The sequence below is a fragment of the Cheilinus undulatus genome, linkage group 22 (assembly GCF_018320785.1).
Source record: "Cheilinus undulatus linkage group 22, ASM1832078v1, whole genome shotgun sequence".
NCBI lineage: Eukaryota > Metazoa > Chordata > Actinopteri > Labriformes > Labridae > Cheilinus > Cheilinus undulatus.
The window spans coordinates 24,987,470-25,012,685 of record NC_054886.1 but is presented as its reverse complement, the minus strand read 5'-3'; the positions used below and the strand labels follow the sequence as shown (position 1 = coordinate 25,012,685).

General features: G+C 36.0%; 1 protein-coding gene and 1 long non-coding RNA gene across 2 annotated transcripts; both read right to left on the bottom strand.

The window, feature by feature from the left end:
* Nucleotides 1-1,829: 1,829 nt before the first annotated feature.
* LOC121504634 lies at nt 1,830-12,464 on the bottom strand. The gene is made up of 13 exons (XM_041779600.1): nt 12,374-12,464; nt 11,955-11,990; nt 10,191-10,460; nt 8,628-8,897; nt 6,804-7,106; nt 6,398-6,661; nt 6,004-6,246; nt 4,077-4,178; nt 3,953-3,968; nt 3,766-3,863; nt 3,020-3,067; nt 2,845-2,913; nt 1,830-2,758 (listed from the first exon to the last, which is right to left on the bottom strand). The coding sequence occupies exons 1-13, from the start codon at nt 12,408-12,410 to the stop codon at nt 2,694-2,696; spliced, it is 1,821 nt and encodes a 606-aa protein (XP_041635534.1). The 5' UTR covers nt 12,411-12,464; the 3' UTR covers nt 1,830-2,693.
* A 4,401-nt stretch (nt 12,465-16,865) lies between these two features.
* On the bottom strand, nt 16,866-20,025 carry LOC121504635. The gene is made up of 6 exons (XR_005991475.1): nt 19,558-20,025; nt 18,936-19,046; nt 18,824-18,839; nt 17,695-17,789; nt 17,104-17,160; nt 16,866-16,926 (listed from the first exon to the last, which is right to left on the bottom strand). It is a non-coding gene; the product is annotated as an uncharacterized LOC121504635 (long non-coding RNA).
* Nucleotides 20,026-25,216: the final 5,191 nt, after the last annotated feature.

The following is a 25,216-nucleotide window of genomic DNA, read 5'->3' as shown; positions in this document are numbered from 1 at the left end:
TGGAGCTAGGAGTTGCCAACATTAGGGGCTTAGTCCAAGACTAGGGGAGTCTGGGGGCCTTCACCTGATGGGATTTTTCCTGCTCTACAGATGCTATTTTCATTGATTTATATCATTTTTATTCATGGAATGCACATATTTTATTCGGGAGAACTTAAAGTACCTCTTAAAACAATTTTGATAATTTTAAAGTGTTGAGTAGCCCCTATCCCTGATCTATTAATAAACACACAAGTGTTGCGTTAACACCTGTAACCCTATTATGTATGTTTTTAAAATTCCCAAAGGCAAATAGCATAACAAACTTTTAAATGAGACTTATCATCTATACTCTGATCAATTCCTTTCTGATTCACTCTTTTCTCTGCTCTCTCTTCCTCCTCTAATCTTCTTTCATTCTCTCTCTTCCTCTCTCTGCTCCACTCTTTTACTCCTGGATGGAAGTTTGCTCCTCTGAAAAAAGAGAAATATAAAAACAAGGAGTTTTAGATTTATGATCATTAAACTACTATTAAAAGATCAAGTTTTATATGTATCTTAGTCACATCAATTAACTGTTTCCCCTGATTGGAGTCAATAAGGTCAGACTAAATAATCCTAACACAAAAACAAACCATCTTTCTAGAGTCTTAAAGCCACATAATATCAGAGCTTTAATGAAAACATCCGGGGCTTAAGCCCATGTAGCCACCCGCTAATGCTGACCAGATCTACAGAATAAATAGGAAGACTGAAAGATAATAAAGGGATTATAATTCAGGTTTGATTTTTTGAGTTTAAGACACTGAAATTCTTGAGAATAAAAATTTGTGTTATCATATTTTCTTTTCATCCAGTACATGCTGTCCACATCCAGCACTAACTTTGTCTTTATCTTTGTACTACTCGTTAATTTATGTGAGATTCCAAAAAAATAATAAGAAAACCGCACTATATTTTATATGAAGTATCTCCAGCGGCTATTCATGAGACACAAGAGAGTCTCATACAAGCTAGTAAACACCTAACAATACACATTCTGAATGTTGTACAGCTCAAATAACAAAAGAGTACAGAGGGTGATGATAAGGAAGTTTTTGATTATGAATGCAGATTATGCATTTAAACACTTGGTGGCAGTACTGCCTTAGATTAAAGCCAACCATGAACTCACTGCTGTAAGAAACAACATCTGGATCCGACAAGATCAACCAACATGAGGTACCTTGTTGTCTACATTTCATCACTCAACACAGCTTCATCACTGCTAAAATTCTCTTAGGAATTTAATATTTAGGATGATTATAGGTTTCCTGGAATTATAACTTGTAACTAGACTTGTGATATGACTTTACTTTGGGCTGTTTTCAGAAGGCAATCATGTCTTGCCTCAAGAAAAGAGTCTGACTCTACAGACAAGATATCAACTCTGATGTCTCTGATCCTGTTTTTTTTTTTTTTTTTTTTTTTTACATTTAAATGAATACTCAGTTGACTTTATTCTTCAAATTTTCCATTATCACCATTTTCTTATGCACACACTTTTGTTGACCTTTACAGGCAAGGAACCATATATGGCCACTTAGTTGACCTTGATCTATCTATCTATCTATCTATCTATCTATCTATCTATCTATCTATCTATCTATCTAACTATCTATCTAACTATCTGTCCGTCCGTCCGTCTGTCTATCTAGATAAAGATAGAAAATATATCTACATTTGTATGTGTGAAAGTGACAAAAGGCAGTCCAAGTATTTTAATGAGTGCCATATAAAGGGTTCATAAAGGTCACACTGAAAATATTTTATAAAATATTTTTAATTAAAGCATACAGACCCATGTTACAACCTCTTTAGATAAAATAAGCAAGGTTCAGAACATAGTGTTAAAGTGATGGAAAAGATTTTACTATAAAACTTTTTGCAACCATCCTTAAAAAAAGAAAAAAAAAAACATAGTAACACATGTTTGTGTCAAATAAGAAAATGTCACTTCTTTTCACACCTACTTAATGTGTTGCAAGAAAGATGAAATGCAGAGATAAAGACAGAAAAGGAGATTTTATCATTACCTCACATTACAGTATAAACAGTATACGACAGCATCTTTTTCACACCATAAACAAATCAAAAATAAGCTGAATACATTACAGTTACAAACACACTAAGAAAATGTAAGGTGCATAAATCTTAATAGAAATGTAAGTCAGACGTTAATAGATGGAAACAATTCTGCAGAAGTGGCTTTGTCTGACACATTCAGAATTCGTTTCTCCAGCATTAACCAGCTTTGTTAAACAGGAGAAACAAAACACATCCATGTACAACAGCTAACCCTTGCAATGATTTGTTAATAAAGACAATTATCATGATCAGAAAGCTTTAATGATCTTTGAATGTTGTTCTGTTGATGATGCTTCTCTCTCCATGGACATTAAGAAAAGTCTAAAATATATTTTGCTTTGCTGATGATTCACTGCTCTTCATATACAAAGGAAAAAAATATAAAAAAATATAAAAGCAATGTAAAAATGAAGGCCATATTTACATGACAACAATTTCAGCCAAAAAACTGAAAGCTATTTTTGTGTTTCAGCTGTTTGTTTACAGAATAAAAAGTGGCTGAAACACTGAAGGTGTAGGATTTTTGTCTTAAGGAAATCTTACTGAAGACAATAAATAAATGACATAAACAAAGTTTCTAAAGTGAATCAATCCTCGGCTGTACCTGCGGTCCACTTTGAATTAATATAATCTTCAGAGTTATCCATTTGAACTGTGAAAAAAGATCAGTTTTTGTCAGTCAGTCAGTCAGATTTTAATGGTTATGTTTCATGATTTATAATTAGTTTGCATTCTTACTGGATCTGTGGAGGCTTTCCAGCTGAACTGAAGAATGTGCAACATTACCGTATTCATGCTCGGCCTCACCTGTGAAAAATTGAAAAAAGGCATATATTGCATTAAATTTTGCTTTATTATTGCATAAAAGGTGCTTGTTTAATTTCAGATAGCCATTAAAAGGTTGATACTTCACCATCTGCTGTGTTTTTTTTGTCAATGGATTCATAGATAGAAGTGTTGGCTGTAGAACAAGTCAGTTTTCATGTTAGTGATAAGCTTTTGGTCTTAAATAAACTCAGAACACAAGCATACCAAAATGTCAAACAGAGGAAATAAAGAACATTTGGGGCAGGAAACAATGGATGTAAAACTAAGGTTATTGATTAAAGTGACGTGTAAAAACTAATTATCAAAAAAATTAATTCTTTTTACATGCCAAATCTGGCACATCTGGGATGGGACAGAACACATGCTCCATTCTCCCTTTTCAACCTGGAGAATATAAAGTATCTTTCAATAAAGCATGTCTTACATATATTACCAACTTCCTGGTTTGTTCCATGAGTAGTTCAAAGCATTAACCTGGAAGGCCACTTTTGAAAGTTTTCTCCCTCATTACATAAAATTAATTGGAAGTTCTCCAAGGTTCTATCCCTGGTCCCATTCTGTTCACTCTCTACTTCATCCTTCTTGAGTTGACTTTTAAAGAACATGGAATATCCTACCATATGCAGACAACATGCAAATTTACCTGCCAATAAAAAGAAAAGATGGCCGCTCTAAGCTTTAAAAATTTTAATAAAAAAGAAACTAGTGGAACCCAGGATGCACCTCTCAGGGACCTAGACCCTTGTTACCGTATGTTAAATCCACTGTTTTCAATCTTAGTGTAAAGGTCGACAATGATTTTAATCTGGATCAGCAGACAAACTCTGTTACCATGAGAAAGAGTGCAGTATATGTGCTGTTGAGTTTCTTCTTGGTTGAGAGTTGGATCTGCAGCTGAACCTTGATTGGAGTGAAGACATGGGACCATCCTTAAGATAAGAGTAACATAAAAATGTTAACAAGATACTGACTGTAATGTTTCTACATTCACAGTGAGAGGTAAAGGAATGGTACTCACCAGTAACAGTGCGGATCTGTGAAAAAGATAATAGTCATGAGATGGTTTTGCTTAACAGCTCATATTCTTTAAGTGTTTTCTGATTCATGGTTTTAAAAGACAGAGTATTTAAGTATTTACTTGCCTTTGTATTTTATGTAATAAATCAGCAGAAGCAGGAGCACAATAACTACTATTCCAACCAAGAGACCAGTAAGGCCGAGTACAAGAGATGAAGATCCTGCTGCTACAAAATAAAATGAATATAGAGTTATAAAGTCATTCAGTCATTTTACACAAGTATGTTTGTTTAATGCACCCCTCTCAAAGAAATTCATTTATACATGTTTAAAGTAAATAAAAAGTATGGTAGCATACTCAGTAAAACAGACAGTTTTAACACGTTTTGTAGAGATTCCAATTTATATCCCTGTACACCCTGCTGTATCTTTATTGTTTCAAGTAGGCCAAGTATTAAAACCAATCAAATCAAATTAATATTAATCAAAGCCAAATTGTCAAAAATAGGAAGGATTTCAGTGGCAAGAGATATCATCCAACCAAGCTACAGTAGCCAAGGAGGGTAGGGCTTCACAAAGGGCCAGTTGAAAGAAGTTGAATGAGGTTTGTAATTTGTATAGATTAATTTTGGGGCTTGAAAGTTGTACCCTTACTGCCTTAGGATACACAGTACTGTTAAGTGTTAGGCGTGTAGAGCGCTAAGGGTAGGGCTCACTGGCCACGACCTTGGACGGAAGCCCAGGGCCAAGCTCGGCACCCAAGGTCAAGCTCGACAGCATCTCTTTTGTCCCAGCCTTTTTCATCCAAAGTAAAACTTGCGGAGACCCTGAGCAGTTTTCAGGAACATCCACGGTACGACCAGGGGCTCTAAGCAACCCATCTATCTATGTTGTTCCAAAACTTAGTAGACATGCCATTTAAAAAATGTAACTTTAGATGGTCTATACTTTACATGCTTTCTTAAGTAAATGATATTTTAGAGATGTTTTTAACTGTTTGTGTCTGAAAATGGCACATCAGCTGTGCTTCCACCTTAACAATCTCTAAGATGTGAGAGTCTATTCAGCACTTTTTGCAGCCTTCAGCAATATTCATATGAGGTTACTAAAATTAAGCACTGCCCTACACTTTCACTAGTATTTTATTTCACTACCCCTCCATTATTTTGGAGGGGTAGGGTCTGATGAGTTAAAACATCAACCTTGTCTTTGGACAGGAATTTCTTGGAAATGTTCCATTTTCAAAATCCAAACAAATTGCCTGAAACTTCAAAGAAATTACCTAAAATGTCTGTGAAAACTTCTTACATATATATATATATATATATATATATTTAATTTTCCTATTTAAAATTCCCTAAAATTTCTTTAAATAGTCCTCAAATCTTTCAGTAAAACCTTTTGAAAAACATTCATCCAAAAGTTCCATGCATTTTTTTTAAATATCAAAGCAATTCCTTTCTCTCTAAACTCTAGACTCTAAAAAGTCTTAGCAATTTCCAGACAAAAATGTATAAATGCATTCCAAAAAATTCCATGTAGATGATGGAAAAATCCAAACAAATTCCCAGAAATTTCCCAAAAAATTTCAGAAATGTTCACAATTTCCCTTCCCCGAAATACACAAGCCATTTTCCAAAACAATTACAAATAAATTTCCCAAATCCCTTGAAAATGCAAACAGAAAGAAAGAAAAAATAATGAAAGCAATTTCCCCAAATCTTCCAATGAAACTCTCCAAAATATACACTTACATATCTTGTAAATTTTCATGAGAATGCTTTACTAGAAAATTTCCAGAAATGCCCAAATAGCAATTAGGCCCAACATTTACAGCAAATTACTTACTTCAACAGACAATCTGAACAATTATCCCAAAAATTCTAATAGCAGAAATGATTACTCTGTTGTAAAAATGCCAAAACGAAATGTCCTGATTGGTGCATGCAGGTAAAATTAAGCTAAACAATCTTAAACTGAAAGAAATGTCCATAAAAAACAAGAAACTAATGGGGAAAATGAATTTAAAATAGGTTCAGTGGTCGTACTTACATTTCACTGCTACCCAGCTCTCTGGTGAGTTCATTCTCCCACATTTACACTTGTAAAATCCTTCATCTGACTTTGACACCGTAGAGATGTGAAACTTCCCTTCAGCATCACTCCCGATGGTTTGGTCATTTCGATAGAAAATTGCAGTGCAATCTAATTTTCCAGTTTTCAACTTGCAGCTCAGAGTTAAAGACTCTCCCACGGAGACAGGATGGACAGGACTCACCAGGATCACATTTTTCCCTAGAAAATATCACAAACTGTTAACTTTAAAGCAGAGATATAATGAGCACACAGATAGCAGCTTTGTTCTGATAAAAAACAGCCATAAGACATAAAATACTTAACCTAAAACTATAGGGAAGCAATTCACTTCATCACGATGAAAACGTACTGTATGCAGAGATGTTGATTGCATTGCTGAACTCTCCAGATCCAGACTCACACCAGTGCACTGTGTCCCCCTCCTGTAGCTTGGGGATTTCACATGTGGCTCCAGTCATCAACTCACATTCAGGGAGTTCAGACCAATACTGGTTCTCCTTGAAGCTTCTCACTCTCCACTCAGCAGAGTTCCCCTCACAGCTCAGCGTGATGGAGTCTGAGGTGAAGTGTTGTACCCGGTCAGAGCTCACTGAGAGAAAACCTGACTGAAAATCTAGACTCAGAGAATGTGAGAAGGGAGACAACAAGTGGAGGTATCATCAAAAAGATATGTATATATATATATATATATATATATATATATATATATATATATATATACATATAATAAAACAGACCAAAATGTATTGACTGACCTCCAGACCAGACAAACTTTACATCACTGTATCGAGTGTAATGTACTGGGTCTCCCCTTCCAGCTCGGCACACATATCCTGCTGTATATCTCTGCCCATGATGAGTGTAGGATTTCTGCTTAGTCCCGCTGCTGCTACCAGGGAGAAGCTCATAGCTGTAGGAATCATCTGATAGTTTTGGGATGGCTTTGTACCAGTAGAACCTCCATCCTGAGGATGGATCTTCAACTTCACAACTGAGATTTACTGAATCTCCAGGGCTCAGCCAAGATGGGGACACGATGAGTTTGGGTTTGCGTTTGTCTGCAGGACAGAGAATTAAGTCAGACTGTAATTTTTTAAACATCGTCTGGTGATAAATAAAATGCATGTACTTCTCGCATTTGTTTTGGAAATATCACTTACTGCCTACTGTCAAGTGGGTGGGATCAAATGTAAATAAAACAGAAGGCATATCTCATAAACCCCTCACTCAATCACAGCAGAACATATTAGATGTTAAAACTGAGCTCAGAGTCTCTCAGAAGAGAAAAGATGGGCACAGGTTCACTGATCAGAAAAGTATGTGGTAATATAAAAAGAAATCTGGGGAAGCATTCACAACTAATTAGGCTAATTTTCAAAAGGTTGGTGACGTGACTGGGTATGAAAGAAGCATTTAAAAGAGGCAGAGTCTCTCAGAAGTAGGGATGGGAAAAAGTTCACCAATCTGAAAAGTAAGGGGTAACATAAAAAGAGCTGGAGAAGCATTTTGCAACCAAATAGTAATTTAACTTAATTAATTTTTAAGGGATGGTAAATGACTGGGTATAAAAGGAATATTTTAGAGATGCAGAGTCTCTCACAAGTAGGGATGGGCAGAGGTTCACTGATCAGAAAAGTAAGTTGTAAAAAATATCTGGAGAAGCATTCACAACTAATTAGGTTAATTTTCAAAAAGTTGGTGACATGACTGGGCATAAAAGCAGTATTTTAGAGAGGTAGAGTCTCTCAGAATGAGGGATGGGCAGAGGTTCACTGATCGGAAAAGTTTGTGGTAACATAAAAAAAAAAAGCTCAAAAGGCATTTCTCAACTAATTAGGTCAATCAGTTGATAACATGACTGGGTATAAAAGAAGCATTTAAAGAGGCAGAGTCTCAGAAGTAGGGATGGGCCTAGGTTCACCGATCTGAAAAGTAAGTGGTAACATAAAAACATAAAAAGGTTGGTGACATGACTCGGTATAAAAGAAATATTTTGGAGAGGCAGAGTCTCTCAGATGTAGGGATGGGCAAAGGTTCACTGATCTGAAAAGTAAGTTTTACAATAAAAAAAAACATCTGGAGAAGCATTCACAATTAATCAGTTAAATTGTCAATAGTTCAGCTTCAGGACTTGGTATAAAAGGAGCATTTTAACGAGGCAGAGTGTCTCAGAAGTGGAGATCGACAGAGGTTCACTGATCTGAAAAGTAAGGTGCAACATAAAAACAGCTGGAGAAGCATTTTTCAACCAATTAGGCCAATTTTCAAAAGGTTGTTGACATGACTGGGTATATAAGGAGTATTTCAGAGAGGCAGAGTGCCTCAGAAGTAGGGATGGGCAGAGGTTTGGAAAGGTAATTGCTAACATAAAAAACAGCTGGAGAAGCATTTTAAACTAATTAGGTTAATTGTCAACAGGATATTAACATGACTGGGTATAAAAGGAGCATTTGAAAGAGGCAGAGTCTCATTGGCTGTTAAAATACAAGATGGTTTAGGTCAGATTTAGGCTGCAACTGCAGCTTGAAACTTTCCAAAGTAGTCTTATTTCATTACAAGTGTTTGGTTTGAATACTTACAAAATGTCAGGGTGATGGTCTCGCTCCACTCTGTTGCAGAATAAAAGTCTCTGTGTCTACCTCTACATCTGTAGTCTCCAATGTCGGAAGCATCAACATTCCTAATCTTGTACTTATTAGAGGTTGATGATGTCCTCACTGTAGGGGTCTTCCATTCATACTCCCACTCATTGTTTTCATCTCCCTGGATCTTACACCTGAGAGTTTTCGCCTCACCCGTAAATATCATGGTCCAGTCGGGCTCGAGAGTCACAACAGCATTGTCGGAAACTGGAACATCAGGAAAATACAGATAGTTAGACCTGGAGAACAAGTTACATACAAATGTCTGCTTTTGACACAAATTGGAATCATTCAGTATGTTCGCATGCAGTCAGAAAAATTTTAATTATTTCTAGTTTGACTAAAGCTGGACTTTTAAGATCCATGTAAACATGCTAGTACAATTTAAAAAAAAAAAAGAATAGAATTTCTTGAAGTTGGACTTATTGGTGGATCAGACTACAAACTTTAAAGTCTTTTATGAGGACACCATGTCAGATTGCATGGGCTGATAGACTGGCAGCTAGACAAGTGTGATCTTGACCAATGAATGCTGTGATCATGACTGTCTCTGTGACTGTGCTCAAGATTATGGGCATAGACAAGCTTCAGCAGCTGAGATGGGAGAGACTCTGCCTACACGAACTGTTGTCTGGGCTCCTCATCAGTCAAACTTTTATAGGAGTTAGGCAAAGAGAAAGCCACTGATGAAGAGAACTAGTATTAAATCTGTTTGCCAAAAGGCGTATTGGTGACTCTATGATCAAGTGGGAAAAACTTCTTTGGTCTGATGAATGGTGCTTTTGGCCATCAGACAAGACTTTATGTTTGGCGGACACCAAACACTGAATATTACCACAAATAAACCGTCTCCATTGTGAAGTACTGTGGTGGCAGCATCATGCCGTGGGGATGATTCTCGGCAGCCAGCCCTGGAGGGCTTGAAAAGGTCAATTATGCTGACCATGGTTGATTTTTAAAACAAATTGTAGCCAGAGCTGCCTTAGGATATCCCCATAAGCTTGAGGTATGGTGTTCATCTCATTTCTACCAAAAATATAGCACAATGTGTATGCTAATGTATGTGCAGATCTGTAAAAAAGGGCCATGTTTACCACATTCAACATAAAATCAATGAGGTGCTTACTCTCTTTTGAGAAAGATTAACAAGAGAAGGGTCCATTGCAACTAGCTGAATAGGTACATATTGCCACCTTGCATGGAAGAATTGGAATTGTAAGTCAGGCGTCTTTAACTGCACTTCTTCATAGGCCATTTATTCCTGTACTGTTGCCTTTTTACTGCCTTCAACAGTAAGTTCAGACACACATGCACTCTTGGTAAGCTTGAAGAAACACATACCCAAGCCATTGCAATATGCTACTGTCAATAAACTGATTTTCCCCTTTTGCGTGTATACTGAGACAAAAATGCCTAACTGAGATATTATCATAACTCAACTTTACTATGCATGTAAATGTACTGAGTAAAGCACCTTTCATCATTCTGGAACAAACTCACCTAGGTTGTAAACGGTGACAAATTCGCTGTCCTTTGTCCTCAAGTCCCCTTTACCCGCTCTGCACCCATAGTCACCTCCTTTTTTAACACTGAGTGTTGTGTTTAGTTCATTTCTCAAGACAGTAACTTCAGAAGAGCCTTTTGATCTTCTGAGCCACTCGTACGTCCAGGCAGAGGGGTCACCAGAGTCCACGAAGCAGGTCAGTTCCACGTGTCCTCCTTCTGGGATGTTTCTGTTTTCAGCTCTCAAGGTGACGTTATGTGTTTGCCCTGAAATGTTAAATACATAAAATATGATTATTTTACCTCAGTGATTTCACCCATTGATCTGAATATTTGTGTCACAACCAAGTTGGATTCATCACAAGGATTTTCTACTGTGGTTGGTACTGTGGGACTTGGGATAATAAACATTGGAAGAAATATTTCATATAAATGATGAGAAATCCTGTTGTGTGGGTGGAATACTGGGAACCACTGAGAAGGCATGAGTTGGATTGTCATGTGAAATGGAACAACAGTCAATTAGGATGCGCAAGCTGACTGAATGAGGAAGCACAGCGAACACAGCCATGGCAGCGATGGTACACATTAGGAATACTTTTAAGAGGGACATCAGAAATGAAGTACCAACTTCTTGATTTGTGGCGACAGCACAAATTCTTAAAAAACATATCATAATCAAATTGCCAAAGGAGGGCGCTTGGTCCAAAATTGCAATCACACTGGATACAGCAGGTAGCTTAAACCCCAAACACACATGCACTCTTGGTAAGCTTAACTGTATCCAATGCTCTTAAAAGCACCATTTATCAAAAACATAGGCCAGACTGTTACTATATGCTATTTTCAATAAACTGATTTAACCAGCAAACACAGCCATGGCAACCATGTTAATGACGAGTCATACAGATAATACAGACATCAGACCTCAAGGAGCAACTTCTTGATTTTTGGAAACACAAGTTTCTTGTAGAATGTATCATAATCAAACCGCCAAAGCTCACAAGATTTAAAGTATTGTGAGTGGAGGCTCTGATTGTTAGTGAATGAATCTGTTAGTGGGTGGTGTGATGTAGCTAAAACCCCAGAACAACCAACTTCTTGATTTTTGGTGTCAACACAAGTTTCTTGTAAAACATCATAATCAAACTGCTAAAGCTTGGAAAATTTTGAGTTTTGGGGACTCTGGTTGTTGGTGAATGAATCTGTTAGTGGATGGTGTACTGTGTTAGTCATCTCATTGCACACCACTCACTTTAAAAATGGTATAAAATCTCATATATCACCATTTGTATGTTAGGAGATTAAGATATTCAGTTAATATTTTTAAAATAGTTTTAGTGTTCCAGGCTTAAGAGTTTAAAAATGAGAGCTTCAAAAACTGATAGGATTTGACATCCTGAACCCAAAAGTCCTTGATATGACTTCTCTGTGTATTTGTAAGCACGTGTCTCTGAGCATTAACAGTCTGATATTAGACTGAATTTTTTATAAGCAATAATTATCAAATGTGTTCTTTTATACCTTATCTGTCAAATGAATTAATAAATGGAAAATATATCAAATCAGCTTGATGTAATCTGTTTCTTTTTCAAAAACATACAAGCCTTCTAAAAACTGTAAGAAAGAGCTGCACTTTGACATTGACTAACACACAAGTTTCAACACTTCTGTAGAGAAACGGAAGTGAGCAAGAGGGAGTGTGGATGAAAACATCTTTCTGAATAAATACAAATACAGAAATAGAAACTGAGTAATCACCTTCAGCATGGCCATACTTGAGGAGAGAGTTTGTCACTAAAATAAAGATTGAGAATATGTTAGAAACCAAACTGATAGAACATAAAAGCATTTAAAAAAAATAAACATGCACTCTCATTTCCTACAAATACACTTGACTAAATAAGATTTTTAAAAAATATATCAATAAAAAACTACCATATAACTTCTAATAGCATTCTTTATCACAGTTTCACAAAGGAAACACAAGCCATAGGCAAAATGTTACGTTCACCTACACTATAAAGCATCAACGATGCAAGTAAAATCAATTAAACACACATAGACCCAAAAAAAAAAAAATAAAGCTTTGAAGGGCAGATTTTAAATCGTATCCACTACAAGTCTCCAAAGTTCCACTGATCTGCTCTATTTATTGATAAAGTTTCTGAAATACTTACAGTAAAAACACAGCGCACAGAGCAAAATGTGTCCCATCCTTGCAACCACTTCTGACACTCTGTCACTCTCTGAAACCTTTATGGCTAACCTCAAGATCCTGATTGGGCACGAGGAGTGAAGAAAAATTATACCATCATACCGTTTGGCAAGGGGGTGCTCTGTTGCGTATATAAATTTCATCTTCCTTCCTCCCTTTTTAAGAGGAAACAGGCACTTTCTAGTGCTTTAGAGCAGTGGTTCCAAACATTTTTCTTCAGGGCTTCCCTACTCGTATTGAAAATGTTTTTATTGACAAAATCCCTGCAAAACAGGCCTGCATTTACTAGCTCATGACAAAGATCTTTGAGTAAAATATATCATTATGACGGAGTATTAGTGCCACTCTAAAAAAATTAAAAAGATAAAAAGGATCTTTTAATTTTCAAGTAAAAAACTCAAAATTCTCAAGTTTTAAGAGTCATTAATTTATGAGAAAAAAAACTTTAGAGTTGTAACTATAAGTGAACCAAAATGTAGAATTTTTGAGACTGTAAAGTTAAAATTCAATCACTACTTTTCATTTGGTTTCTAGTAAATTTTTGACTTGACCCAGTTGTAAATTTATGATTTTTAAAACTTGACATTTTTAAGTTTCTGGTGTCAAATTTAAAACTTGTTAAACTTAAACAATTTTAGCTTTTTTCTTGTAAATGACAGACTTTTTCAATCCTGAAATTCCAAGTTGGGTTGTTTTTGTAAATACAGGACTTAACAAAGATTAATGGATTGTCTTCATTTTTTCATCTTTTAGGTTGGCACCAAAACATTGTATTTTGAATCATGGTTTTAAAAAACACATTTGTTCATCCAACTGGACCCCAGGTTGGAAACCACTCAGAAATAACTATCTATCCATCGCCATTCTGTATTTGGAATCCATTCTTCTCTGTTATCTCTACTTTGTCAGGTTAAATGGGTTAAAATTATTTAATTTCTCTCCGCAACACCAGTAATGTCCTGTGAAAACAGGGAGGATCATCTTTGTTGGTTAAATACATTTTTCTATATAGCACAGAGTTTCCACTGGACCTTGTTGCCTCCATCCAAAATGACCAATAGTCCTCAAGAATTCAGCCATTCAGAAAACCTACATTTACTTAAGGCAGCCATGTGACCGATAACCTGCTTTAAACAGCAGCAAAAGACATAAATCAGAAACTCTGCATCAAGTATGCACAAAAGGAACAGAAGAAACATTTTTCTGTCTGAACCTGACCTAAGACCAACGCAGTATTAACTAAGCTGACAGTAAACTTTTGTTACCTTGTTATTACAGCCTGCTTGACGCAATGACTGCGCAAATACTTTTATTTTGTGTTTGTTTAAGTTGTTTAAAATTGAAAATTGTGAGCTTTTCCTTACACGCATACAATCAGTTCAACAATATGCCTAGCCTATGATAAACACATGAGCAACAACAGCACTTATAGCTTTACATTAGCACCATTATCTCTCAGTTAGCACTCTAGCCACTACCATATCTTAGCAGCTGACAACATCCAAATATCATCCATCACTGAAAAACATCAACAAATCATCCAAAAAAATAACTAGCAGTGCTCCATTGACAAGAAACCACCTTAAAAACTGCATTAAAATTGAAAATTGAGTCTTACCCTTAGTTATCTTATATTAGTCCTCCTATACTGATGATCTCAACTGTAACCTCCGCTAAAACAGTGAATCAAAGACCATGTTGTCTTTGGAAGACAGACAAAAAGCATCCACTGTGGAAAGTTTAGTCCAGTCCTCCTCTCATCGATGGCTATTCCTACACTGCATCTTCTGATCAGCCAGGACACCACGATCATGACCACCCAGCTACAGGGAAACGAGATGGTACTCTCACCATGAGCCCCAAGTTGCCCATGCCTCTCTGCACAACCAGATTCTGTGGTGAATACAGTTCCACTTTATCTGAGTTGGTCAAAGGTAGATCTACCCACTCGTCAAAGTCAATGACAATGCTGTCTCTGCAGCTGCATTGGTGTTTATGCCGCTCAGCTATCAGCAGTTCCCTTTATTTAGGCTGGTTCATTTCCTGAGCAATGACTAACTCAAAATACGTCCAAACAGCTGATTCTATTTAACCTTTATTTCACCAGGAAAGTCTTATTGAGATAAAATTGGAATAGATTGGATTGGATATTTCAGTATTTATGAGGTTGGATTGTATACCAGACAAACCTTTACCAGGAAAAAAAGATTTCTCAGAAAACACTTCAGTATGGAAACAAACTGATGAGCAGAACAGTCTGAAAGTCTAATTTCAGATTAAATCTGTCAAATACATTATTACATGATTTGTTGAAGGTGGCATTGCTGTTTGGGCCGCAGTGGTCATGTTGTAGGGTAGCTAAGATAGATAATGTCTCTGTGCAGCAAAGGAGGATTTTCATTTGACCACCCTGGTGAAGTGTTACCTTCTTGCTTCCCATCAGTTGGCACAGTTGACTTGTGGAGGCAAACAGTAAAGATTTAACTGGATTTAGGGACTTCTTTGCTGAGTGCTTATCCTTTCAGTAGAGCAAAAGTACTCGAGTTTGATTCAAATCTAGAGCACAAAGTTCAACAGTTTACCCTTAAACTGGGTTAACATCCTCTGGAAAACCTTTAACAGAAAAACAGATTTCTAAGAATACATTTCAGCATGGAATAAAACTCACGAGGAACATTTTGAAAGTTTCAGTTCAGCTTAAAGCTTACAAATACTGTATTGCATAATTTCCTGTTCACCATAAAACTGGTGAGGAGGTTGACTTTATTTATTCTTATGTCATGTCTGTAACTCTGTTCATTGTGCTGCTGCCCTTCTTGTCCAGGACACTCTTGTAAATGAGATTTTTGATCTCAATGAGGTTTTCCTGGTTAAATAAAATTAGATAAAATTAAATAAAACAGCATAGTGTCAAAAGTCACCAGGAAGGGCACATAAACCATAAGTACACAGAGAAAATTTCTACCAGTATCATTCTAGTCTTAATTACGAATTATTTGCTTTCTGTCATATTCTTTGGTCACCATTTGCTGGCTTAAGCAGCTATAAGGTTCTCACATAAAACTTACAAAAAAGTGGGGGCTGGCAGCTTGATGTGTAAAACAAAGTTTATTAATCCATAAGATATTCAAGAATCAGTCTCATTCAGATGCAAAAAAGAATGAAGGAAGAAAAACTAAGCACACAGACTTGGATGGCATGCTTAAAAACATCAGAAAAATCGTAATCAATCCACTTCTCTCTTTAGGGACCTGGACCATGATAGAGATGAGTTCAATGGATGTTTGAAATGAAGCTGCTCATATTTATGTGAACAAATGGAAGTTATGTGGCTGATTTCTTACCCATTGGTTTTCCTTTCCTGATTTGGGAATAAATAGGTTCTTCTGATTCTGCAAGAAAGACATTTTGAATGCATGGAGAGATGATAAAAACTATTTAACCCATTGGCAAGAATCAACCAAAAAAACAAAACATACTGGAATGCTATTTGTGCCTAATAGGGAATATGCAGTTGCAGAACACTTAAGTGTGACTGACTGATCCACGGCTAAGGAAATGTTCGACCATGTACAAATTCCATGGGCACAACCTCGAGAGGACACCTCTGACAAAGCTGGATCCCTAAAGAGGAAAGACTGTGCACCCGCTGCAGCCAACAGGAGGTGGAAACAGAGCTGCACTTTCTAACCAGCTGTCCTTTCTAAATCAGAGACAAGTTCTTTCCATTTTTCACCAACAAACAAAAACTATTCACCAGTATATCTGCTGGGTGAAGTGCAACAGAGTGCAAATGTACAAATAATGCACATTACGTGAGCTGTTGTGACTACAGAGGAGCCTCAATCACCAAACCACCACCAATGGAAAAAAACTGATGATGTTTCCCATCCCAATAAAGCTAAAAGAACTGAACTGAACTGAAAAATTGCACACAAACCTACATTTGGAATCATGGAGAAAGGTAGAATTTTGTAACTCAAAGCCCATTAATTATCAGTTTGACACCCATACACCTAACCAGCTCTTTAATTAAGTTTATGACTATGAATTTTCTCCCCTTTATTTTCACTGTCTGACAATTGTATACTACAGAGGCATAGAGCCACCAGGGGGCAGTGGAAGTTTATTTATGTGAGTGTGGCAGAGCCATCAACCTCAGGTGCAGTAAGTCTAGGTTTTGTTAGGTATGATAGTTTGCTAAACGTCACTTTTATGAAGAGAAAATAGCAGATAAATCTGTTAGAGGACGACTGAATCTTTGAGAATAAAGGTGGTTGTGATGATCATCAGCAAATAGTTCCTGACAAGGATTTAAAAATCCATATAAAGAAAAACAAGAGCCATTGTTCAGTTTTATATCCTACCTGGAACATTAAAAATCCTTGTATCAAATGACATTCAAAGAACAAAATCACATGGCTGACCCCTGCACCTCACACGTGACTATACCTGCAGCAAATCCCGTCTTCACATTCTGGTAAACGACGCTCTCCTCACTGTCGTTACACTGTCCTGTGAAGATGACCACATGCAAGAAAAATACATCTTATTTTCTGTTTTAATGCTAGAAAATGAAATAAAAGGAGCATCAGGTTAAAATTTTACTGTTTTATTGTTTAAACAAGAAACTCAGCTTTTCTACTGAGCAGCTACCATGCTGTGATTGAGCCGTACAGACCAAACTCTTACCTCTACTGTCTTCAGGCTGATTTGCAGAGTTTGTGACATTGTTGGATTCATCTGCATCTGTGATATAAATGAGGAAAAATCGACAGAGATTGCAAGTGATGATCCATTCGCTTCAATAATTTAGTTTAATGATTTCTGACAACAATGTGTGGCAAGATTTGCAATTTACAGTGACTCAAAGATAAAACCATCATCTGTAACTTGAAGCCCATTTTTCTTATTTAACTTTTACATGAGAACAGGGAGAAAAGGAACTTTCTGTCTTCTATTCAACAATCACACAAACCAGATTTGAGAATTAAAAGAAACTGTTCTGTTTTGTGATATACTGGTGTTTTGCTGTATTTCAAGTTGGTTAAAATGGTTATTAGGTCTTAATTTGTCTTAACATGATTTAAACCTGTTTTCAATCAGATTTCAAAACTTAAATCAGGTCAGGTCAGTCAGGTCTAATGCTCCCTGGGATGCAAGAGGAGTGGAAGATGGATTCAGTCAGAAGAATTTTAAACAATCATACATTTTTGCAAGACAAAATCAGGTCTTGAATATTCATTAATTCAATAAATGTTTATTTTTCTTAAAGAGTTTTACCATCGAGAGAAGATCCCACTCTGGGTTGAGTTTCATCCTGGTTATCCAACTGATCAAGAGCTGAGCCCTGATTGGTTCTCTGACATGTTCTAGTCCTAAAAATATGTAGAAATACAAGGGTTCAATGATTTTAGATACAGTTGAGACAATATTTCAACTAAAATAGTTTCATTTAAAAGGCAATTAAACCCTCAGATGAGAACTTCAGTGTAGTGTTATCTAAATTAGTAGTGCCTTAGACTCAAATCATGACATTTAAATTCTTCATTTTGTGTCAGAAATAAGCAACTTGACTGCCCTCTACAGGCTGAAACCACAAGGTACTGTAACTATTGTTTTGATTGGCTGATCTGGTGGCATCTATGGTGCCAGCTCTTGTCACTGAAGAGAGAAATAATTACTGTCCACTCTTCAACAACTGTTACCTTTAGTAGTAGCAACTGATAACTGAAATATGTGTGTGTGTGTGTGTGTGTGTTGGGGGGGGGTGGCATGTTTTCCTTCACTGTGCAAATGTGCAAGATGCAGTGTGTGAAACTTGAAATATCAACATCTGACAGTCAATTTTAGATATCTCATTTCTCTGTTATTTGGCTCCTTCTATGTTGCCATAGAAAAATGCAAAATGCAAAAATCCAAGATGGTGGTGTCAGTAGCTTTTTCACAGTTAGTTATTGAAAATGTATTTTTTTGTATTCAAGTGATTAAGCACTAATTCAGATAGATCTACCTATAAATTATTATGTTTCGTTTTTATCAAGTTTGTTCTGCTAAATGCTACTAGGCTTAATATCACATACTGCACCTTTAAAACAAAGTCAGTGACACACAAATTTGTGTCTTTTTACAGAGTCATTTATCATCATTCCCCTAAAATCATCTGTAGTTTTAAAAAATGACCATTAAATCAGTGTTGCAGAAATTTTCACAGGTTACAGAGGTCAACGCCATTCAGTAGTGTACTTTAAATCAAATCTGCAAATATGCAAAATGGCCAATATCTAATCCCTTACCCATCCCAACCCTTTCCATGGCATTTTAAATCAGTGTGTGAAAGACAGCTCACCTCAGCTGACACTCTGGGTTTCAGTAACTCTTTAAAGTTCTTTAGAAGGAGTGTCGAACTAACCTGTTAGAACTGAGTTCTGTAAGAAAACAGACAAAAAAACCCCATACATTTATATCAGAATCATTTTGAATGTGATTATAATTCCTTAACAATATATAGGAAAAGTTCTCACTTCTTGATTTTATGTAGCAACACAACACCAGCAGAAGCAGAATGGTTAAAATTCCAGCTGTCAGTCCAATAACCAACGGTAAATAAATGGAAAACCCTTCAGGCCTCGAACCTGCCAAAATAGAAAGAATCAAGTATTTTGATTTTTGAATGTCTTGAACAGATTGCTCATAATTTACTCTTTGTTGGCTCTCTGATAGGTCTGCTGACCAACCAATCAGAGCGCCCCATTGCTGGGCTGGCTACTCTCCAGTTAGCGTGTCCATTAAGGCCTTATCTGGGTCATATATGGATTGCAAATACACATGTGGCTGAAACTGTGGGTGCCCTCCGATTAGACATTGCTTTAGAATTGTGGTTCAACAGAATCACCTTAAGGCCAAGTTTTTGATAAAAATGAATCAATTAAATATAAATAAACTATACATATTCTACTATTTATAATTGTTTCACATGTGGAGGAGCCAGCAACTTTTTTGTCTAAACAAGTAACAATAACAAAGAAGTGAGCTACTTTTTAAATTGGATTTTTACAGGTCATTTATTAGGCATCATTAAGGTTTATCTATGGTGTAGTTAGCAAAAATAGCACATAAGAACAAGTTAGATGACAATCCACCTACGTTTAAAGGTGATGTTGACCGCATTGCTGAATTGACCTAAGACTCCAGACTCACACCAGTACACTGCAGTGGTTTAGTCTGGTTTTTGATGTTGCATGTAGATCCTCTCTCTGTCCCCCAGTCGCTGCAGTTTGACAGACGGCCTTTTTCTGTCAATCTCATCACCCTCCACACAGAAGAGTCCCCCTCACAGCTCAGTGAGACAGACTCAGAGGAAAAGGGCTGCCCTGTTTCAGGACTCACTTTGATTGTAATAGGGTGTAAACCTGTAAAGCAACAGTTAGTCATACAGAAACAATGTAAACAAATTTACATCATCTTTATATCATATATGTCTCTTTGTGAACAAAATACAGATAGAAGTTGGTGTAAATGTAGGCAAAAATTTATACTATTCTACCATTTTGTGTATAAAAAATGACTTGCACTGTCCCAGAAACTGCTGCCATACAGTCAGCTTGTGTGCCTTCTAAATTTTTTTTAATAATGCATATTTATAGTCATAAAATAAAATGTCTTTTAAATCAGTGGTTCTCAACTGGTCAAGCACCCGGACCCACCATCAACTTCCCAGTGAAAAACTGATCTTTTTTTGACCAGTTAGGTTTATCTTAGGAAAATCATCCCAGTTTGAAACTCAAAAATGGAAAACATGCCACAAATCAAAGATAACAGGCAAAAAAGCTTGTTTTGAAAGAGTTTTGTTGTCGTTTTTTTACGCAGTTTTATTCCAGGAACACATTTGGGACTCACTGAAAAGGGTTCCACAACCCTCTTTTGGGTCCAGACCCACCAGTTGAGAACCACTGTTTTAAACTACAGTGCTGTGAAAAAGTAACTGAATTTCTTTAGATCGTGCCATGATGTGTTGCTTTTTTAGATCTTTAGCCTGCTTTGCTTTGTCAGTTCTAAATCTTGATTCGAATGGGTCAGGTAGCTTTGGATGTTTTTCCCCTTAGTATATGAAAGCATCATTTAAATTGTATTTTGTACTTACTCAGGTTATCTTTGTCAAATATCAAAATATGTTTAATGATATAAAACATCTAAGAGTGAAAAATATACAAAAAACAAAATCAGGAAGGGGGAAAATACTTTTTCACAGCACTAAGCCAGCCATCCATGCTGTACCTGTATAGGTTCAAATAATACCTAGACATTGAATATAAAAGCACATATACTGACCTCCAGACCAGACAAACTTTGGTTTGCTGTACTGAGTATATTTCTTCTCATTTCCTCTTTTTGCTCTACACACATATGCTGCTGTGTTTGTCTGTCCATGAACGGTGTAGGAGTGCTGTTCAGTTCCACTTTGGAGCATTTTAGAAAAGTTGTAGCCATGTGGTTGTTTAGGAACACACTTATACCAGGAGAACCTCCATCCTGAGCCTGCATCCTTCACACTACAGTTCAGAGTAACACTGGCTCCAGGGCTCAGCCATGATAAAGACACGCTGAGAATGGGTTTGTGTGTTTCTGTTGGAAAACAACCAAAACAATTAAAAACAAATCCTGATCCAGTTCTAATCTACACAACACAATCTAACAGTTTCCACACACTGAGGTTTAATACAGTTCCTATAATCATATGAACAGCCCTTTCTGTGAGGTCTTACATCCACTTGAAAAGCAGAAATCTGATTTTTTTTTCTCAGAATTCTGACAATAATATCAGAATTCTTATCCAGATCCAGATTTATGACCGACCAACCAATCGATCAACCATCAAGCAATCTTATTAACAAAGCCAAGCAAAATTCCTCATTATCTCTCCTCCTTTTTAAACTTGAAAGATGGATTACACAACCTGAGATCACTAAACTTTATGCAGCTTGTTGTTCCCAGAGTCCGAATGGAATTGGGAAATAAGGCTTTAAGGTTCTCAGTACTTTGTGCTTGAATACAAAAGACTGAATTTAAACTGCAAAACTTGGTGTCTCTGAATGTTTTTAAATCTGCAGTGAAATCTTTTGAATCTAAACTTTCATGATTTCTCTGTTTTACCTGATGACTTACATTCGTTTTCTGTCACTTTATTTGTATTTTATTAGTCTGAACGTGTTGTTTGATGAAACTGTGTGTTGCTGCCATTCTTGGTCAGGTCTCCCGTGAAAAAAGAGATCTGTGATCTCAGTGGCACTTAAATAAAGATAAATAATGAAATAAATACAAGTCTGTCTTTAATCTCAGAAGTCTGTATTTGATCTTGGAAATCTGGCTTTAATCTCTGAAATCTGACTTGTATCTCAGAATTCTGGCTTTTTCTTAGAAGTCTGCGTTGCGTCTCAGAAATCTAACTTCGGTCCAGTTAATCTGATCTTAATCTCAGAAGTCTATCTTTAATGTGGGAAAATGTTCTGACTTTATTCTGAAAAATCTGGCTTTATTCTCAAAATTCTGACTTTAATCTTAGAATTCTGACTTTTAGCTCAGAAATCTTAAGTTGATCTGAAAATTCTGACTTTAATTCAATAATTCTGACATGAATCTAAGAACTCTGGCTTTTATTTTAGAATTCTGAATTTAATCCCTGAATTCAGAATTTAGAATCCTAAATTGTTTATCAGAAATCTGATTTTAATAACAGAACTCTAACATTCAACTCAGAATTCTGATTTAAATCCCAGAAATTTAACTTTAATCTCAAAATTCTAATACCTCAGAATTCTGGCTTTTTCTTAGAAGTCTAAATTGGGACTCAGGAATCTGACTTCAGTCCAGTAAATCTGGTATTAATCTCAGAAGTGTGTCTTTAATGTCAGAGTTCTGACTTTAATCTGAAAATTGTGGTTTTAATCTCAAAATTCTGCCTTTAATCTCAGAACCCCGACTTTAATCCCAGAAATCCAACTTGTATCTCAGAAATTTCAATTTTATCTCAGAAATCTGAAGCTGATCTCATAAGTCTGACTTTAACCCAATTATTCTGACATTAATCTAAGAATTCTGCCTTTTATTTCAGAATTCTGATTTAATCCCTGAATTCAGAATTTACAATACTACATTGTGTCTCAACATCTGATTTTAATCTCAGAATTCCGATTTAAATCTCGTGAATTTTACTTAAATCTCAGAATTCTGACTTTAATGTAAAAAAAATTGATCTTTGATTTGTTCTTTATTTATCTCTCATTATTCTACACACTATAAAAAAATCAGTATGACTTTTCTTTTCTTTAGTTGTGATTAAAACAAGAATATGAGCTTTGGATTTTAGGCATTAGATTTAGTTTAAAACAAACCATAATCTTTCAAACAGACATTAGACAGACCTTATTCTTTGCTCATATATAAACTGAAATACAGTAAATGGCAGAAAATTATACACAAAGCTAGAAGTGAGTGCAGGCTCATCAGAGTGAATAAAGAGAACAGGTAAACAAAAAAAAAAACAAGATTGTGTAATCATCTCGAGCATGTCCACAGTGAAGAAGGGCACTGAGCACTGAAAGAAAGATTCAAACCTCAATAAACATGATCAAACAGGTTAAAATGACCATCTAGTAAAGTAAGTTTTGACTGCTGAATGAATCAATATTAAATCGTTACTCAAAGATAACTGATATCAGACACATTTGTATTTGTAGGGTCTGAATTTTATTTAAAAATGATAATTAAAAAAACAACTGAAATGCACTCACTGAAGTGGACCAGCACAAGAAGCAAAGTGTGTGGCATCCTGTAAGCAAACTGCATCTGTCAGACATTTCCGTTTTAAAGGTTTAAAACTATGACACGCTCTAAAGTGTGTGTGTGTGTGTATGTGGCGAGGGGGGGTAAAGCAGTTGCTGCTCATATCTTTACGATCTCATTCATTTCCTGCGAATGCCAAGAGCTGCTCTGCTCTCTGTGGTTCCTCTTTTAACAGCACCAACACTTTATCTCTGTCTCAGTTCTCCATACTAGTCAGTCTGTACTCTCTGTCAACAGCTGGATTGGTTTTTTTGAAAAATAGGACCAGATTGTTGCAAATCCCAGGGCCTTGCTACTGGTTTTGACGGATGATATGACATCACCCCAGTTTTAGCTTCACTACATTAGCTCCCTGTAAGTTTCAGAATTGATTTTATTAGTCATTTTTAAAGCACGTAAGGATCCGACTACTTAACAGAACTTTCAACCCCCTATGAGCCAGACTGTAGCCCTAGGTCTGTGGTGAGGTCCTCCTGGTCGTTCCAAAGTCGAGGCTTAAAACTAAGGATGAAAGGGCCTTCTCTGTCAGGGTCCCTCGACTTTGGAATGACCTGCCTGAGGAGATAAGGTGTGCAGAATCAGTAGTGTCTTTTAAATCACTTCTTAAAACTCATTTTTATAGACTTGCTTTTATGTGTGTTACTTTCTGCTCCACCTTTAGATCAATTTTCTCTCTTAAATTTTTTACCTATTTCTCAAATTTTACCTTTAACCTTCTATGTCTGCTCTTCTATGCTTTTATTGGTTTTACCTCTTTTTCCTGTTATATCTGTTTTACCTTGTTATTATCATTATTATGATTTTATTACAATGATTATGATTTTACAGTTTCTAGTTTTCTAATTTCATATTCTGATTACTAATCTCAACACATTTTATTTGCTTTTATTCATATTGTTCTGATTTCTATTCCTTTGTATCTTTTTCCAATATTTTAACCACTTTTACATTTTTAGTCTTCAGGTCTCTTTTTATGTGGTTGGGCTCCTGTGTTGCCTGGATTCGTCTCGGCTATTCTGAGTCTTTATTTATTTTTATCTGGGTTTTATTTGTCTTTCCTGGTTGATATGTTTTCAGGTTTTATAACATGTCCGCTGGGTTTTTATCATATTGGGTTACAATGCCGGCTGAATTTTTCATGGGTTCTTCTGTTGTTGGGGTTTTGTCTTTCTTGTTGTGTTCTTATGCTTGTGTTATGCTTTGTCTTAATAGTCAAATCACTTTTTAAACTTCTGTTTTTAAAGGTACTATACCAATAAAGTTATTACATTACACATTACATGACTGAAGACAGCCAGCAAATACTTTTGACATAAATAAACAATTATCATAACTTCTTTTTCTTTCTAATTTTTCAGAACCTAATGTGATCAGCTCACTCCTGTGGTTGATGCAGGTAAACGCCTTAGCATTTGTGGCCTGAATTTCTACTCTAGTGTGGAACTTCAAAACATAGCTGAATTATTAAAAAAATGTATTCATGATGTACATGTTTTTCACCTTGTTGTTAAAATTACTGGCAGAAACAAGCCGAACCACAACTCGACTGACTCAAACGTCAGTTCATATTTCCTCTTCACACTTTGAAGAACTGTTGCTGAGACAGAGCTGAGCTTGACAGTTTGTTTTTTTTATCACATTTGCAACAAAGGTGTTATTTTATTTTCAACAGTATGCTTACAGCAATCTTAAAAATCAAAATTAAAATGATTCAAGTGTAAGAAATCCCCAAGTTAGCATTAAAACCTACTGGATGAATGTATCTTTTAGTGCCACTACAGTTAAGAATAAAAAAGAGTAACTTTAAACAAGACAAAAAACAGGCAAAAGCAACAGTTTCAAAGAGGCTGAGAAACATGCTTTTAAGTGAACGAATACATTCTGCAGACATTTTATAGTCATGTTATATTGTGTTGCCTCATATATTGAATCAGTCTGATATCGCCATTAGCATGCAGAGAAA

What these genes read in the sequence shown, in the direction of transcription:
- LOC121504634 (XM_041779600.1), bottom strand. Translation starts at nt 12,410, where the DNA reads ATGGGACACATTTTGCTCTGTGCGCTGTGTTTTTACT. An exon ending in AATCAACATCTCTGCATACA is followed by an intron (nt 6,247 to 6,397) that starts GTACGTTTTCAT and finishes GATATTTTCTAG; the next exon opens with GGAAAAATGTGATCCTGGTG. An exon ending in CAAAAAAAACACAGCAGATG is followed by an intron (nt 2,914 to 3,019) that starts GTGAAGTATCAA and finishes AATTTTTCACAG; the next exon opens with GTGAGGCCGAGCATGAATAC.